Below are 16,481 nucleotides of genomic sequence, written 5' to 3'. Positions count from 1 at the left end.
TTTGAGCATCACTGATCCTGCAGCAGCCGTGGCCTCTGCCAAACTGGGGTGTGAAGCATGACAGAGCAGGCTTGGAGCAGCAGGATTACAGACTGGAGATACAGCTACGCCAGGGTCTAGGGCAGTGGATGGGAGTTGGGGATCTGATGGGGTCTGAAATACCCTCCTCGGGTCAGCATCTCCCAGTCACCAGGGTTGAAGGGCTGTGGGATGTTTGTGTGGCCAAAGCCCGACCTGTGTGATCTGAGCCACTGTAAACAGTGTCCATGAAAGCAGTGTCAGGAGACTTGCAGGAGTGTAGGGAAAATGAGGGGATGAAGCCACCAAAAATTTACATCCATTTTCACTTTGGCTCTGTGGATGGGACCAGCAGAAAGCAGGGACTTGAGGGCTCAATGATAGTGAAGCAGAGACCCTTGAGGCGCAGACAATTTAACAGCAAGCCAACATTTTTAGTTTATTCTATTTGGTTCCTAAGGGATTACAATCACTGCATTGCCCCACCTGACCCTGCTGTCAGGGGAAGTGCAGGCTCTGGTTATCCTGCACTAGCACATACCCCTGGTGCAGACACATTCAGGATGATCCCAGGTGTCTCTGCAGGTCCTCAGAGAAGGTGAAATCCTCCTGCTTTGGTCACCCCACATAAACACACATTCAAAAAAGCACCTCCTCCAGAATCCTCCCAGGACCCAAAAGGCAGCTGCCTGTCCCCTTCTTGCTTGTGTTGCTGCTGCTGGAAACCTTGAGAGCAAACGGCGGAGCCGGCAGCAGCGTCTGGCTCCTCTGTGAGCCTGGAGGTGCCAGAAAAGGACTGGTGGCAGGTTAGGGCTGTTGGGGGGACTGGCTTGGAGGCATAACGTGGGGTCTCTGGAATCTTATCTGTAAAGGAGGAACAGGCCATGCTGTCAGTGTGGCATTGGCTCTGTGTTTGTGACACTGGCGTGGATCCCAGTGCTGGCCAAAGCATCCGTGATGCTTCAGGATGAGGCACAGCTCCTGAGCTCCTTTGAGGCACAGGGCCAGGATTCAGAGCCCAGCCCAAAGTTCTCAACCCCAACATCCCATGGAAACAGTAACCTGAGGACAGACCTGGACTGAGGGGTCAATGGCCTGGAGCTGCAGTTTCCAATGCCTTTCCAGGGAGTGGGAGACAGTGGCTTCTGCTTGTTCTTCTGCCATTGTTAGAGCTGGAGCAGGGAAGATGAGCAGAGCTTGAGGACTGGGGTGAAGCAGAGCCTTAGTGGGGGGAGTTTTACAGGCATGTACTCACAAGAGAAGGGCCGTGTCCTCCAAAAGGTCTCCTTGGCCCTGAGAGGGGGGGAACAGATTAGGAAGAACACGTCAGCAGAGGCTGGAGAACCCCTGCCTGATGCTGGTGTCTGGCTCAGGTGGCAAAGGGGAGCAGTGACTGACTGTAGGGGTGAGATGGGGCTGCAAGAGGAGGAAAAGCCCCAGTTGTGCACACACAATTATTTGCCTTGCCACAAATGCAACTGAGCAGAGGAACTTCCCAGAGATCCCTGGCTCCAGGGCTGGCAGGGAGCTGGGAGCAGGGGCAGGACACAGCTCCAACTAGAGCCAGGGGCTTGGGAGATCCCCTGGATGTGGATGCCTCCACAGGACCAAGGGCTGGGGAGGGGGTAAGGAGATGCTGGTTCTTCCACCCCAGTCTTGCACTTTGCCATGGTTCTGTTAAGTCCCTGCTCTGCAGAAGAGCAAGGTCCAATTCTTAAACCACTTTTCCTTGCTCCAGGCCAGCTCTTTCCAGACCCATGTGAATTGCAGTGGAAATAATTTGGGTGGTATGCAAATTAAAACTAAATAGAAAGCCCATCTGTAACCAAGTATTGGGTGGGATGAGGAAGAAATGCAAACATTCCCTAACGTGGGGGAAAAGGAAAGCTAACATTTAGCCCACTGATGCTATTGCACCCCTGACGTCTGGAAAAGGGGCTGGAAGGTATTAAAAGGTCACCCAACCCCTCTCCCAGGGCAGGGTACCCCTGCCCAAACCAGACGAGTTCTCCCAGTGGTGGATCTTTCAAATAAGGATTTTTGATCAGTTTTCTCTCTGACACCCAGCCTGCCACACGCCCAGCACCCAGCCCTGTGCAGGGAGCCCGTGGCTCACCCCTGGTGCCGGCGGCGCTGGTGGCAGAGGCGCAGGGCCAGGCAGGCCATGGCAAACAGGAGGCACAGCAGAGCCAGGGCTCCCAGCAGGATGCCGAGGAAGGCAGGCAGGCTGATGGCCAGCCACTCACACTGCAGGCCAGCCGGAGAGTAGATGGAGAAGGGCAGGCAGCTGTGGGTGGGGAGGGAGGAGCTGTGATGCTGTGGGAGAAGCAGCTGAGCGGGGTGGCCTTGTCCGCCCCGGGGCTGCTGCTACCTGCACGTGGGACCCTCGGGCAGGTGCTGGCATTGGCCACCGTGCTGGCAGTAGCCCATCTTGCAGGGGGAGATGCAGATGAAGCCGATGGTCCCCATGTAGTGGAGCTGGTAGCCTTTGTAGCCGTACAGAGAGCAGGGGAAATAGTCCCTCAGCTCATCCACTGTCACTGGAGAGGTAAAGCACACGGGTTCGGCCTTGCAGCAACCCCTTGATGCTTCCCCAAGCCTCCCCAAGGTGGGTCTATGCCTGGGCTTAGGAGGCTGCTCACCCTCCTCCCACATTGGTGTGACCCAGTCCCTGAGGCACACAGGGTTACGGGGACAATGGGAACAGGGGGATACTCTTCCTGCATCCCCAGCTCAGTGCCAGGAGCAACTCACGCTTCACCAGGTCAGTGATGTTGTCGCGGTGCAGGCGCTGGAAGAGCAGAGCCGTGCCCGCCTCCCGCCGCCCCCGCCGCCCGTTGAAGGCGCCGGTGATGGCAGAGGGCAGCTCCTCGTTCAGGAAGCGGATGACGGTCCCGCGGCTGTCATAGGCAAACTCGGACACCACCACGAAGGTGAAGCCATCGCTGTCTGTCCTGCTGGGAAAAGAGAGGGATGCTGGTGGAGCTCTGCTGCCTCTCAGAGTGACTGAGCCTCACCGTGCCTCAGTATTCCCATTTGGGCGGCGGTAAGGAAGGGATGAGGCAGGAGGGGAAGGTGCCAACAGACTTGTGTCTCCAAGGGTTTACCAGCACCAGGGCTGGAAAAACAGACTCTGAGCTGGGGGAAAATGCCATTTGTGCACCAAACTCTGGCCCTACGCTCAGCCCTGCCCCACCCAACCCTTGGAGTGGTCACAGGCTGCTTAACATCCGACTCACATCTGGGTGACGTTGGTGTTGCTCTGGAAAGCCTTTACCACCAGGGAGTCCAGGATGGCTGAGACCTGCAGCAGGGGGAGCAGGAAGGGATTAGGGGAAGGCAGAATGACACCAGGATGGGGAAAGGTTGAAGAGTGATACAGGCGTTGTGGCCAAGCCCCAAGGGTTGCTCTGGCCTTTGGTTCATTTGCCGGGTACTTGGCACAGGGCCACGGCTGCAGCCATCATCATGCAATTTGTGCTTCCTCCCTCTGGGCTTGTGGATCTGCTGGAGCCCCAGAGATCTCATGGGAGGGCATACAGAGGCATGCCCACCCCCAGCTGCCAAGCTGCCCACTAGGCCGGTGTGTCCCCTGCTCTGAGCCCACCCCTTCCAGTGACATACAGTGCTGTTGACTTCCTCAGCAGTGGCCTTTTGCAGTGTCTTCATCCTCATCTGGATGCTTCTCCGAGGGAGACCTGCTAGGAGAAAGCCACAGTGGTGGCTCTGGCATGCCAGGAGCAGGGTGAGTGGGGTTGGGTTTCACCCCACGCCAGGCACAGGTACCCACCTGAGCTGGGCAGTGGCTGAAAATCCCCCCCTGCCACCAGGCAGTGCTGGTCAGTGAAAGCCGGGGGGCAGGTGCAGGTGGGGACACAAGTGATGGGGTGAAGGTGGCAGTGTCCCCCGTTGCTGCAGTAGCCCTCAGGACAGGAGTGGTAGCCACAGGCTAAGCCACAGCCTGGCTTCTCACCTGTGGGATGGAGAGCATGGCAGAGGCATGAACCTGGCTGCAGAGCAGAGCCCCAGCTCTCTGAGCCATCCTCAGCTGCTCCCTAAGGCCTTTCTTCCAAGTTTTGTTTTGTTTTTCTTTTATGTGTTAGGAATTTTAGTATGAATTCAAGGAAAAGCCCCACTCCCCCTCCTTCCAGCTGGAGCAATTTGCCCTTCTTAAATCCCAGCATTAGAACAAGAGCAAAAGCCATCAACTCAACCCCTCCAAAGCAATCTGAAAATAGGGCCTGATTTAGCCCCCAACCTCCGCATGTGCATTTGAACTTTGCTGGGATGAGAATTTTTTTCTCAAGGAGAAAAATTGCATGGGAAAAATTTCTCTTCCCAGCGGATTAGTGAGATCGACAGCCTGGGAACATGAGTGGTGGCTGGACTCTGGTCCCTTCTACCAATGACAGCAAGGGCTGGGGCACGGAGCTCAAGCAGCTCCCCCTTCCCTCCTCTCTGGCCAGCCTGGGTCCCTCAGGAATTCTCTTCCACAGAGCCTGGGGTGATGGGGACGGGGACCATGCCTGCCAGGGACCCCATACTCACCCTGCTCACTGGCCAGGCAGGAGCAGACGTAGCTGCCCACAGTGTTGGTGCAGGTGCTGTTCCCCGGGCACTCTGTCCCCTGTGCGCACTCATCGATATCTGCCGAGACAACGCACCATGGCACCGGGACAAACACCTTGGCTGAGCTCCCAGCGGCCATGCTGTGAGCCCTTGTCACCTGAGCAGTGCTCTCCGTCCCCCGTCAGGCCAACCGGGCAGGGGCCACAGCCACTGAAAGGGTCACATCCCACACCAGGGAAGCACCCCTGGGAGCAGGGGTCCGGAGGGTCCTGGCAGAGTGCACCTGAGTAGCCGCTCTCGCATCTGCAGGCTGCCAGCTGGGAAGGGGATAGTGACACTGGCTTAGGGAACGTGAGGAGGATGGCTGGACAGAGAAGACAGCCAGCACAGCTGGCATGGGGACAGGCACAGTGTGTCGCCAGAGGAGCTTTCTGGTACACTACCTGCAGGGAAGACTCCCTGAGAGTGACAGTGTTGCTGTAGTCACAGTCCTGGCTCCTGCTGCATCTGCAAAGGGTGAAGCGGAGCTGGAGGAGTGCAGAGATGTTGTTGGAGCCAACAGCCTCCAGGTTGATGGTGAATGGGGCTATCCCACGGGGCTCCCATACGAGGGTCCCGTTCTCTGCCGGGAGGAGAGGTAGGAGTTAGAGGTGGCAGAGGAATTCCATCCCATTCCTTCCCATCCCAGCTGCTCCATCTCTCCTTCCTTACCTGATATGTTGAGCTCTGGTGAGAGATGGGGAATGAAGTGTGCACCCTCGCCCAAGGCATGGAACTGCCTTCTGACCCTCTCTGTCCTGAAGGCTGTGATTGATGCGTCACCGGTGATGACGGGAGGGAAGGCATCTGAGGAAAGAGCAGCCCAGAACACATGTGGCCTCGTCAGCCCTTGGCTCCAACTCCCTCCTGGCGAGGATGGGACCCCAGGCAGATGCTGTCATGGCTGCCCACCAACAAGGCCCTTATGTTGCACAGCATGGTGGCATCTCCCAGGTTGGGAGAGAAGCCAGAAATGCAGATCCAGGAAATGCAATTCCAAAACCTTGATGGCAACTGTCCTGCTGGTGGCATCTCCCAGGACTGGAGACCAGCCAGCTGGGCAGTGCAAATCCAAGACCTTGGTGACTTCTCTTCTGTCTCATATGAAGCAAGAGAGCCCAGGAAAGGAGCAGGGCACTGCCCAGTTACATCCAAGCCATGCCCTCTCAGAGGTGTGCTCCACTTACTGAGTGCTGTCTTCTTCTGCTGGAAGTCGGCTGCAAGGCTCTGGGTGGCCAGACCCAGGGCCAGGTTCCCTGTGCTCAGTGAATCGTAGATGCACTCCTTGCTGCTGTGACACTGAGAGGCCACCAGCTGGTACTGGCTTTCATTCTCCTGCCGCAGCCGAGACAAGAAGAAGGGTGTGAAGTTCAGTGCTGGTGAGTCCAGAGGCTGAGTGAACAGGCTGTGCTCCCCAACAGCCCCTGCAAGAGAGCACGCCATGGGTACAGGCCATTTTCAGGTATGTTGTATTTAGAGTTCCTTGTCACGGAGTAGTGAGGACACCAAACACCTTCCCTTGACATTGCTTTTGCTCAAGCAAATGTTTAAATATCTCAAGACAAAGAATGGCCAGAAGGTGCAGGAAGGAGAGGGTCATCAAGAGGGATCCTAAGCCTGGACTTACAGGTCATCCCATAGCTGTAGATCTCCTCCTCACTGCTGTTCACAGGGATGCTGGTACCATTTGGCATCTGGAAGTCATCTGCGGGGTCATGGTCCCACACACCTGGTGGAGCATCACCAGAGTGCTGGAATCCCCCATGCCATGGTTGACCTTCTCTCTGATGCTGGCCAGTGTTTAGTTCATACCCAGGCATCCCTGCCCTCACAAGCACAATGCCCCAGTTTTCCAGCCTACTTTAGAGGGGGAAGAGAATTTGCACCCCGGCTGTGCGGCAGTGCCAGAGCCCTCACCCAGGAGGCCCCTGGTGCTGTTGCGGTAGCAGTCGGGCAGGCTGCAGACCACGCTAAGGATCCCAGAGGTGGCCGAGACAGAGACAGCGATGGTCCCATCGAAGATGGCCGTGACAGAGGAGGCGTTGACTAACAGGACACCAGGGCTGTAGTAGACCTCATCACCCAGGTCTGCAAGAGAAGGAGAGCACAGAGGGAGAGCCCATGCAAGGCTGGGACCTGAAATGACAACCATGGATTCCTGGAGAGGAATGCTCCCCATCCACCCCACCCAAATCAGAGACAGGTGCAGGTGAGAGACATTGAATGGATCTCAGTATGGCTGCCCTAGCACTGGGCAGGGCTGGTCCCTGGGGATGGGGACATTTCTGGTCTCCCCCACATTTAGCATTTAACAGCAGATCCTGCTCACCTTGGGAATAGGAAAACTGGATGGTTTTGTTGTTCAGGAGGACTTGGATGTCATCCTGGTTCCCCAAGGTCCACTCAACCTGAAAATTGTGATGGATGTCCAAATCAGCCCCTCTGCTTGTCCCTTCCTGCTGTCCCTCCATGCTGGCAACAATTCTTAACTCCATCCTCCTCCAGCCCAGGAAGAGAGGCTCAGCCCTGGGGCTGTGTTGGTGTGCTCTTCCCCCCAGCAGACACACAGTGCAGCAGCTTTGACGTTTGCACAGAAGAGGACAGAGAGCTGCCTGTCACCGCTGGCAAGAGACACGCCCAGGCCACCACCACTGCTCAGCTAACTTTGACAGCATGGAGAGCTGTGCTGGGGGGCTCCTGGCTCTGAGCCCCCTCCTCATGCTGTTCCTGGTGACACCAGGACATTCTGCTCAATGAAGCTAAATGGGTGTGGGGAGCAATTCTGCAAAGTCAGGAAGAGCAGTTGCTTGTGCTAAAGTGTCAGGACAAAGAGTGTGCAATGAAAAAGGTGAAGCAGACCATGTTCCTCCAGAGCCTCCAGCCTTTGCTGGCCTGTTTGCAGGAGGCATTAGACCTGTACCTGGTGAATATTAGTCCATTTCCCCACTAATAGTGCTTTGTTGGAGTGGGGGGAGGTGGCAGGAAAAGGAGAGGAGTTGGCCCTCAGCTCCCATCCATTTGTAGGTGATGCAGAGGTTGATGCCCAACTTGCCAGAGAGGTCTTTCCCATTAGAGGACCAAACTCATACCCAGAGCACTCCTACTCACTGTTGTGGTGGTGTTGGAGGTGTACTGGGCAGCAAAGGCCACAAAGTTGGTGGCCTGGGCCGTGCCAGTCTGTGCTGTGCGCCCGTGCAAAACAAAGCTGGTCTGGGCATCACTGGCCAGCAGCAGGACAAAGTCCCCGAGCCCATTGAAGGTGTAGGTGAGTCCATCCAGGGTGGTGATGTGAGGGTCCCCGAAGGCACCAGCTGGGGTCCAAAGGAGATGCAGATGTTTTGGGCAGAGAAAGAAGAGCAAACGCTGGTGTCATTTCAGGGAGGAGGGCAGCCCCAGAGCTGCTCAGTGGTGGCTCAGCAGTCCCCACTGGTGTGTTGCAAAGTGGCTAAAGCTTGGGGTCCATGCACAGCTCAGTGCCCTGGCACAGCAGAGGCAGAGCCTGGGGACTCACCGGGGGTGGGTGGCACATATCCTTCACAGCCAACCCTCGGTCTCTTCTCAGCAAACCTGGCACAGAACAGGGGCTTCCCCACACGCCGGCAGCACCAGTCGAACACTTCCAGCTCCGTGTCTGTGGAGGAATGGGATGGCATGTGCCAGGGCCCTTGCTCTGCCTGTGCTTGATTCTTGGGATGTTTTAGGGTGAGGGAACGCCAGTTCCCACTTACCAGTGGCAGCGTGGAAGGGGAGGCTCCATGTTCTCTCCTGCCAGCCTTCGAGCAAGCTCCCACCTTGGTACAGACATCGTACCCCAGCTCCAGCTGGGCTGGGGGACGCAGTGCGCAGCATCCTCACGGAGGTGTCTGCTGGGCCTGAAAGAGTGGGGGGATCACAGCTGCCCCCAGAGCAGGAGGGGACCATCCCCTCACCCTGCAGCTGGTCCTGGGGGGCTGTCCTTGTCACCTCTGCTCCAGTGGTAGCGGGGATCCAGCTCTGCCTGGGGCCGGGAGCAGGGGCATGGTGGCAGCTGGCTGTTCCAGGTGGCCGGCGCTGGCTCTGTGTCCAGCCACGCCAGGCACTGCAGCCTGTAATTCACCCGGGAGCGAGTGTCCAGTCTGTAAATCCACAGCCCACGCACATCTGGGGGAGCAACCAGAGAACAACACTGCTCAGCTAGGGTCTCGCCTTGTGCTGAGGGATCCCGTGGGACAGCTGTCCCTGGCCGCTGACCTCACACGAGGTCTCCAGGCTCCCTCTAGAGCCAGCAGGGCTGTGGCAAGCCACAGGAGGACATGGGACACCCACAGTCTGCTCTTGGTGGCCAGCTCTTGCCCAGTGGCTTTGCAGGCCCATCGCCTCTCAGGGATGGGTGCTGGGGACGTGCTCCTGGCACAGAGCACACAGCTCCTTCCATCCCCACCCGCCCAAAGGACCCCCGGGTGCCATACCGAAGCCGGTGCTGCTGTGCTGGTCTGGTCTGTACTTGACAGCTGGTGGCTTCTGAGTCAGATTGTTGTTTTGGGCATGGCCATTGCCACTGTGTGGAGAGAGGAGGTTTGAGGTCATCCTTCAAAACAACCCTCCTCCTCCCCCCATAGAGCAGCTGGGGTGGGAACTGCTGCAGTTTGCAAGAGAAAGGGTTTAAATGGGGCAGGATTGCTCCAGGAGTGGGAGCTGGGCTCTCCTGGGGGTAATGCCTCTGACAGTCTCATCAATGCCGGAACAAATCTCTGCTGTCCCAAAAGCCAGTGGCACGGTGCAGCACCTGGAGAAGCCGATCAGCACGTTGGCTGCAGCCAGCCTGCTGTAGTCCCAGCGCATCCCACCGTCCTGGTAGAGCAGCAGGGCGAAGGAGCGGCTCCCGTCGGTGCTGAGCACTGCCTGGTAGGTGCTCGTCTGGAGAAACCCAAGGCATCGCCTTAGTGCTCCCAGAGCCTCCCCTGCTCTCCCTGCAGAGCAGACTGAGACTTGAAACAGCCAGCAGCAGTCCTCTCTGTCACCTGTGTCCCCCACTGCTCACCTGAGTGTCATCCCTCCGGGACGGGTACGCTGGAGCTTTCTCCCACGTCACCTTCAAGGTCCATTTTGCTACATAGGGGATTTTTAGGTATTTCTCAATCTTTGCTTCCACATCTTTGACAACGGGGTCTTGGGTAGAGCTGAGTGTAGAGTACTCCTGCCAGATGGCAAGAGAGAGAATTAAATGAGTGAGCTGGGAACTGGATTCTCCCAGAACACCTCTGGTGGCCCTCACCTGGTACCAAGTGGTGCCAACACCCTTGGAAAAGTCTGCATCATCCCAAAAGGCAGCCACCATTGGCAAGCTCTCCCGGCCAGTGAAGCCCCGGGGAGGGGGGTTGGGGTTGGATGGGACATAGTTGTCCGTGGGTGGAAAAATGATCTGTCCGTTATCTGTAAACTAACCAAAAGAACTTGTTATTTGCTGACAGGGATAGCTTTTAGCCTCCATGGGTGAGCAAAAACCAACCATTTTAAATGTTAAAAAAAAAAAGATATTCAGATAAAATTTGGTTTCTGCTCTATTTCAATGTTTGGGTTTTTTTACCAAAAAGGCAGCACATCCGTTATGTGCTCACCAAAAGGAGCACTCACATAGAGAGCATCTCGCAGTGACTTCCCAAAAGGAAATCCAATTTCTGGCTTGAACAGGGGAGAGTTAAAATCCACCATCCTCCGGACGTACTCTTGATCCCCTCCTTCTACGCCAAAGGGGTAGAGTGAAGTCGCTGGCTCTGCTGTGGGCAGGAGATCAATGAAAAAGGTGTGAAATCATTAGTGTCTGCTTTACCCATCCTGCAGCCAGAACAAACCCACCTGCTGGCTGCCAGGATGTTGTGCCCGTACTCTGATGGATTGTAATCTAATTTTCAACCCACTTTTGGGATGCTCTCAGATGTCCTGTTTTGCCTTTTCCCATTAATCTGGCAGCCCAATGTGCAATGCAGATGAGCTACCCCAGAATCCATCCCAATGCTCGACTGGCTGAAAACCCCTTTCCTAATCTTGTCCTTGGGAAAAAGAAAATCTACTTACTGATAAGCTCATGGGTGGGTTGGGGCTCAGGTGCAGGAGTTCTGTGCCCAGTGGTGGTGTGGGCAGATGTGCTCAGTTCGGTGGATGGTCCTCTCTGTGTCCCAAAGGCGTGAGACAGGGTGGTGGCAGGGCTGGTGGTGGCTGGTGGTGTCACTGGTGCTGTGGTGCCTGGGAGACTTCCTGCCTCCTTGGCTGGGCTCGCTGGGGCTGTGGATGCAATAGCCGTGGTGCCTCCTGCAGTGGTGGCAGTGGTGACAGCGATGTTCCCTGCAGTGGTGGCGGTGGTGGCAGTGCTGTACCCTCCAGTGATTGCTGTGGTGCTGTCTGGAGTGATGGCAGTAGTGTTCCCTGCAGCGGTGGCAGTGGTGGCAGCGGTGGCAGTGATATTCCCTGCAGTGGTGGCAGTGCTCTTCCCTGCAGTGGTGGCAGTCGTGCTGCCTGCAGTGGTGGCAGTGCTGTACCCTCCAGTGGTGGCAGTAGTGCTGTCTGCAGTGAAGGCAGTGGTATTCCCTGCAGAGGTGGCAGTGGTGCTGCCTGCAGTGATGGCAGCGGTGGCAGTGGTGCTGCCTGCAGTGGTGGCAGTGCTGTACCCTCCAGTGATGGCCGTGGTGCTGCCTGCAGTGATGGCAGTGGTGGCAGTGGTGCTGCCTGCAGTGGTGGCAGTGGTGGCAGTGCTGTTCCCTGCAGCAGTGGCTGTGGCGCTGCCTGTGCTGATGGCTGTTTTCTCCTTCCAGGCAGGTGCCCCTGGAGATGTCTGGAGGGCAGGAGGTGACGTGCTCGCTGCTTGTCCCATGTCGTGGTAGCCGATGGATGTAGAAGTGGTGCCTGTTGCTGACTCGGTGGGAGTCTGTCCAGCTGCTGCCACCCCAGTTGCACCAACACCAAGCAGGGACAAGGGGGCTGTTGTGGCCTCCTGTGCTGGGCTGTGCAGGCTGGGGAGGGGAGAACCGGACACTGATCCAAGAGTTGTGTCCACCACGGGGGTACGTGCTGCTGGGGATGGGACAGGCTGCCCACCTCTGCTTGTCTCGCTGCGTGTTACAGCAAGGGATGGGGCACTGCTGGTCAGTGCTGTGGCAGGTGGCATGGCTGTGGTCACAAAGGTCTCACAGCCTGTGGAGGGGGTTGGCAGGTTAGCATTGCTGGGGAACGTGCTGGTGGATGGTGTGGTGGCCGGCGTGGTGGCCAGGCTTGTGCCACTGGCGTTGGAGTCAGGGACACGGGTGCTGCTGGTGTTGGCTGAGGGTGCTGCACCCTCGGTGCTACCCTCAGAGCTGGTGGTGTCCTCATGGGCAGCGGTGCCTGTGGCACCTGTCTGGGATGCAGCTGTAGCCTCCCACACATTTGTGTGGCCAACAGCCAGCGAGGTGATCCCAGCGGTGAGCTTGTTCTCAGTGGCAGGTGGCTCTGGTGATGGCCTGGCAGTGACAATTGTGTGGCTGGGAGCTGGTCCTGCTGCACTGGCACCTGGGTTCTCCTCCGTGCTCACCTCCAGGAACCCCATCCCCATTGCTTGCCCTGTGGTGCTGCCATTGGGCTGGGGGTCACCCGAAGGCCCCATTGCTTGCAGTGGGGCAGCCAGGGACAGTGGGGACGTGACTGGTGCCACCTCTTGGGGGATGCTGGATGGGGACACCTCCAGAGCCATCCCTACATTGGTTCCGCCTTCCAGGACAGGGGGGACATCTGCTTGTGATGCCATGGGGACAGTGACTGCTCTGGGTCCCCCAAGGGTATCTGATACAGCCCTGCCAGTGCCTGGTGCAGTGTTGGATGGTGGCATCTCTGTCCCTGGAGCTTCCACAATTTGGGGCCCAGCCCAGAGCACTGGGGTTAGTGCAGATCTGGGTGTAACACCAGTTCCAGGGGTTGTTGAGCCTGCTGTGGGAGCTGGCTGGCTGTGGCTGGAGTGTGCATCAGGCACAGGCAGGGTAGCTTCGGTGTCTCCTGGCATTGTGGTGGCACTGCCACTGGCCAGTGATGCCGATCCCATCCTGGCTTCACTAATTGGAGAGTTGCTAACAAAGGAGGATGGATGGGTAGCTGGCACAGTCCCGATGCCAAATGCAGCAATGGAAGGTGGTGGTGCAGCAGCAGCAGCTCGAGGGGCCCTGTCTGGCTTTGCTCCAGTGGTGCCCAGGAGGGACAAAGGCACGGCCATGCTGGGAGTGGCTGGAGGGGAACTGCCTGCAGCTGCCTCTGCTGTGGTGGTCCCGAGGCCTGTTGAGAGGGACTGAGGGAGCAGAGAGCCCATGGAGCGTGGAAAGGGCCTTAGAGAAGGACCATCAGGGTCTTTGAGAGCTGCATAGGGGGACAGACTCATGCTGAGCCCCCCTGGTGTGTCCTTGGTCTCTGGGATGGCAGTGCCTGCCGTGGCTTTGGTACTGGCCTCATTCCGGATGGACACCTGCTCAGCACTGGTGCTTCCCAGAGGTGGGATGTGCTCTCCAGCTACGACATCCGTCACTGTAGCCCGCGTGCCTGCAGCTTGTGTGGTAGCCTGGGGCTGGCTGACAGCGTGTTCTGCGGGCAGCCCATGTCCAGCAGTGCCCGGGGCTGCGCTGTGGCTGGGGGGAAGTGTCTCTCCTGTGCTCAGCACAGCCTCATCAGGAAGCTGGGGCAAAAGGGCTGGAGGCAGCTGAGTGGGAGGCCCAGGAGGGTCCTGTGAGGCATTGTGGTCAGTGTTGGGTAAGGTACATGTCCCTGGCTCTGCAGCCTTGCTGGTGCCAGTGGTGGTAGAAGAAAAGGCTCCCTCTGCGGCTGTGTCGGGGGGACTGGCTGCGGCTGCTGCCATCTTCATGGGGCTGGCCCTGTCCTGAGAGATGCTGGCAGCTGTGGCCAAAGGCAAGGTGGCCTCATCCAGCCCCAGTATGACCTCCTGGGACAGGAGCATGGCAGTACTGTGTGGCTCAGCAGAGCTCCCGCTTATACTGGGGGATGATGTTGCTGTGCTGTGCTCATTCTGGGGGAGCAATGGCTCTGTGGTCCGTGCTGTCACTGGCAGCTGCTCTGCAGTGACAGCATCCAGGGCAAGACCCACTGTGGGCCCCGTTGGCTTGGAGGACAGAGGCTGCATGTGCCAAGTGGTGGTGGGAGCTGGAGGGATGCTGGATGGGTGGCTGGCAGTACCTGCAGAAGAGAGCCCGGCCCCTGACCCTGCCTGGGGGCTGCCTGGCATTGCTGGACCCCCAGAGAGAGCTGCCGGGCTGGGAGGTCCCTCCTGCTCACCACTACTTCCAGCTGGGACCAGCCCTCTCTCTTTTGCCTGTGGCACCGGGATGCCTGCGGAGCGAGACAAAGCAGCTCTAGCTGGATCAACCCCACCGCGGCCCCAGCAGGCAGGAACCTGCCCGCGGCCAGCAGCCTGCCGGCCTTACCTGAGCCCTGGCTGCCCGCGGGGGCGGTGGTCGGGCCGGCGGCAGAGGGGAGCTCTGCCCGTGCGGCTGCGGCTCTGGGGAGCTCCTGGCACATGGCCAGGTCTGAAGGCAGCTCAGCGCTGGTGCTGTCGGCCACGTGGGAGACGCTGCCCGACTCGGATGGGTCCGACGTGGGGACGAAGGGTTGCCCCTTCATCTCCCCGGCTTGTGCAGGAGGCAGGTGAGGGCAGGATTAGGAAAAAGCCAGCCCGGAGTCGCCACCACCCCCACCCCTCCTCCCTTCTGCGGGAGGACCAACACCAAGAACAGGACAGGGACCTTCCCCGAGGGTGAGTCTCTCCATTTGATCCACAATTCCCGCCACCTTCCCCTGCTGCAGCTGGGGACCGTGACAAAGCTTTGGCACCCGCGGACAGAGACGGGGCAAGCCCCGGCCGGGCGCTCGGGCTCGACCTTGCAGCGTTGCAGCCGCCGGGGCTGTTCGCAGCCCATCCGATCCCCACATGGTACCAGCCCCCGGTCAGCCCGGCGGCAGCGCCAGGGACCCGGGCACTTACCTGGCAGCACCCAGAGCCCCCAGAGCAGCCAGCTCCAGAGCGGCCACGGGCGCCCCATCGTGCTTCTTCGGTGACAGGGAGGAAGGCGACAGGGCTGCAGCTCTCACTCTCTCAAGGGAGCGTGCGACGGGTGACTCCACCGGTGAGCACTCCTCCAGGTGGGGGGGACAGGGACACCACGTGCCCTGCCCGGGGCACTGACGTCTCTGTCTCCTCGCAGCCTGCGCTGAGGTGGCAGCGTCCCAGTTCTGGCGACCCACTGGTCCTGGGGGCCACACTCATTTTGCCGTAGGAAGCTTTAAGATCCTTCCCAGGCTGACCCTACTGTTGACAGCCTGTGGCTGGGGTCCCCAACCCCTGGGGAGCCACCCCAGGGGGTTCAAAGTCGCTTGGCCTAAAGACACTGGGACAGCAGGTGGGGACAGGGGTCCCAAACATCTCTGGGAGGGGTGGGGCAGTCCTGGGCTCTGCACCCCGATCCACCCTCCTGGTTGCTGTCAGGTCCCTCCACACTTGGCTGCATGGCCGATAACCCCTGGCAGGGGTTGGCTCGTCACCAAGGAGGAAGAAGGAAGGAGCAGGCTACCGCTGATGCCTGGGGGTCCCACGTATTGACCCTGCCCTGTCCCCCCCTTCGGCACTGCCGGTCCCAGGCGTTATCTGCACATCGCGGCAAACGCCCACACAAACCCGGATGGAGTGGGGGGGGGGGGTTGTTCCTGCATAGGTGGCGGGGCCAGGCATTGCCCTGGGTTGCAGGTCACCTTCCATCAACGACAAAGGTGGATGGACCCTGCTGCGTAAACGGATCCAGTGAGGCCACTACAGCAAATGCGTTTGCTCCTTCACAAGGTCTCACCCACCTCCAGGATCACTTAAGGAGAGGGAAGTAAGTCAGTGATGGTGTTGTGCCTTCCTCGCTTCACTGACAGCCCTGCCATGGCGGCTGCACCTCACACCGGCACACAGAAGCACAGAGTCCCAGGCAGCGACGCGTGACTGTGCCCACAGCAGCACCAGCTCCCTGTCCCCACGCTCAGGGAGGGCCAGGGGACCAGAGCAGAGGATGTGGCCAGGTACCATCAGCCACAGGGATGGATCCATGGGCATGCCAAGGCAGCCCTTCCTCAGCATGAATGGCAGGGTCTCTCCTCTGGAGCCACCAGCTCTGGAGCAGAGTATCCTGGGGAGCAGGTACCACCACTATCAATGGACCTGGTGGGTTTGGGCACCAAGATCCTCCTACGCCTGATCCCAAGATCTCTTCCTGGTGCTGCTAGAAGGCAGCACTGCAGAAACCCAGCTAAGGGGCTCTGATACCCACTTGGAGGGGGGAGTGAGCACTGACACCGGCTCTGGGACCCCACAGGAGCCACCCCTCCACTCCCGGCTCTGCCTGTAGCAGAGGCACCCGGTTACACAATACCTGCACGTGGGTGGGGGCGACGCCGGTCCGCCACTCCCTGCCCGGGCATGAGTCAGGTGGCAGCCGGGAGCCGCGGGGCACCGGGCAAGGGGGGCTCGGCTGCAGGGGGCTGCCCTGCAGGCAAACACTGCCCCCTCAGAGCAGGCAAAGCCATGCCCAGCCTTCAAGTGTTGGGCCTGGGGGTGGGATATACTGTGACTAACTCCAACAGCCGTGGATGGGGAGAACTTCGCACCCTAAAGCAGCCTGTGAGGACTCAGCAGGAGGTTTTATAGGTGCACATGTCACACAGCTTCCTGGGGATTCCCAGAGTCTGTGCATCCCTTCCTGAGCTTCATCCCACGGTGGATCCCAAGGGTCAGTCCCAGCTGCCTGCAGGGAGGAACCAGCACCCACGGATGTGTGGCCTGTCCCTGTGTGTGGGTAGGGATAAACCTGGGA

At 58.9% G+C, this 16,481-nt stretch overlaps 1 protein-coding gene across 3 annotated transcripts; it reads right to left on the bottom strand.

Annotated features, from left to right (window-relative positions):
* Positions 1-121: 121 nt before the first annotated feature.
* Positions 122-16,350, bottom strand: MUC4 (mucin 4, cell surface associated). 3 transcript variants are annotated; one of them, XM_038146563.1, is made up of 30 exons: positions 14,615-16,350; positions 14,058-14,261; positions 11,248-13,962; positions 10,681-11,214; positions 10,240-10,379; positions 9,881-10,045; positions 9,647-9,802; positions 9,392-9,522; positions 9,075-9,163; positions 8,590-8,766; positions 8,355-8,498; positions 8,138-8,257; positions 7,735-7,937; positions 6,956-7,034; positions 6,544-6,762; positions 6,254-6,355; positions 5,814-6,050; positions 5,299-5,433; positions 5,031-5,209; positions 4,745-4,904; positions 4,567-4,665; positions 3,809-3,991; positions 3,643-3,716; positions 3,258-3,322; positions 2,773-2,972; positions 2,390-2,558; positions 2,135-2,305; positions 1,274-1,311; positions 1,093-1,190; positions 122-882 (listed from the first exon to the last, which is right to left on the bottom strand). In XM_038146563.1, exons 1-30 carry the CDS (start codon positions 14,670-14,672, stop codon positions 826-828), a joined length of 7,101 nt encoding a protein of 2,366 aa, XP_038002491.1. In that variant the 5' UTR covers positions 14,673-16,350; the 3' UTR covers positions 122-825. The 3 variants fall into 3 exon arrangements, with proteins under 3 accessions (XP_038002491.1, XP_038002490.1, XP_038002492.1); XM_038146562.1 differs by having other exon boundaries at positions 10,681-13,962; XM_038146564.1 differs by having other exon boundaries at positions 6,544-6,714; positions 10,681-13,962.
* Positions 16,351-16,481: the final 131 nt, after the last annotated feature.

Source organism: Motacilla alba, chromosome 9 (genome assembly GCF_015832195.1).
Source record: "Motacilla alba alba isolate MOTALB_02 chromosome 9, Motacilla_alba_V1.0_pri, whole genome shotgun sequence".
Lineage (NCBI taxonomy): Eukaryota > Metazoa > Chordata > Aves > Passeriformes > Motacillidae > Motacilla > Motacilla alba.
This window is presented reverse-complemented; position numbering and strand designations above follow the sequence as displayed.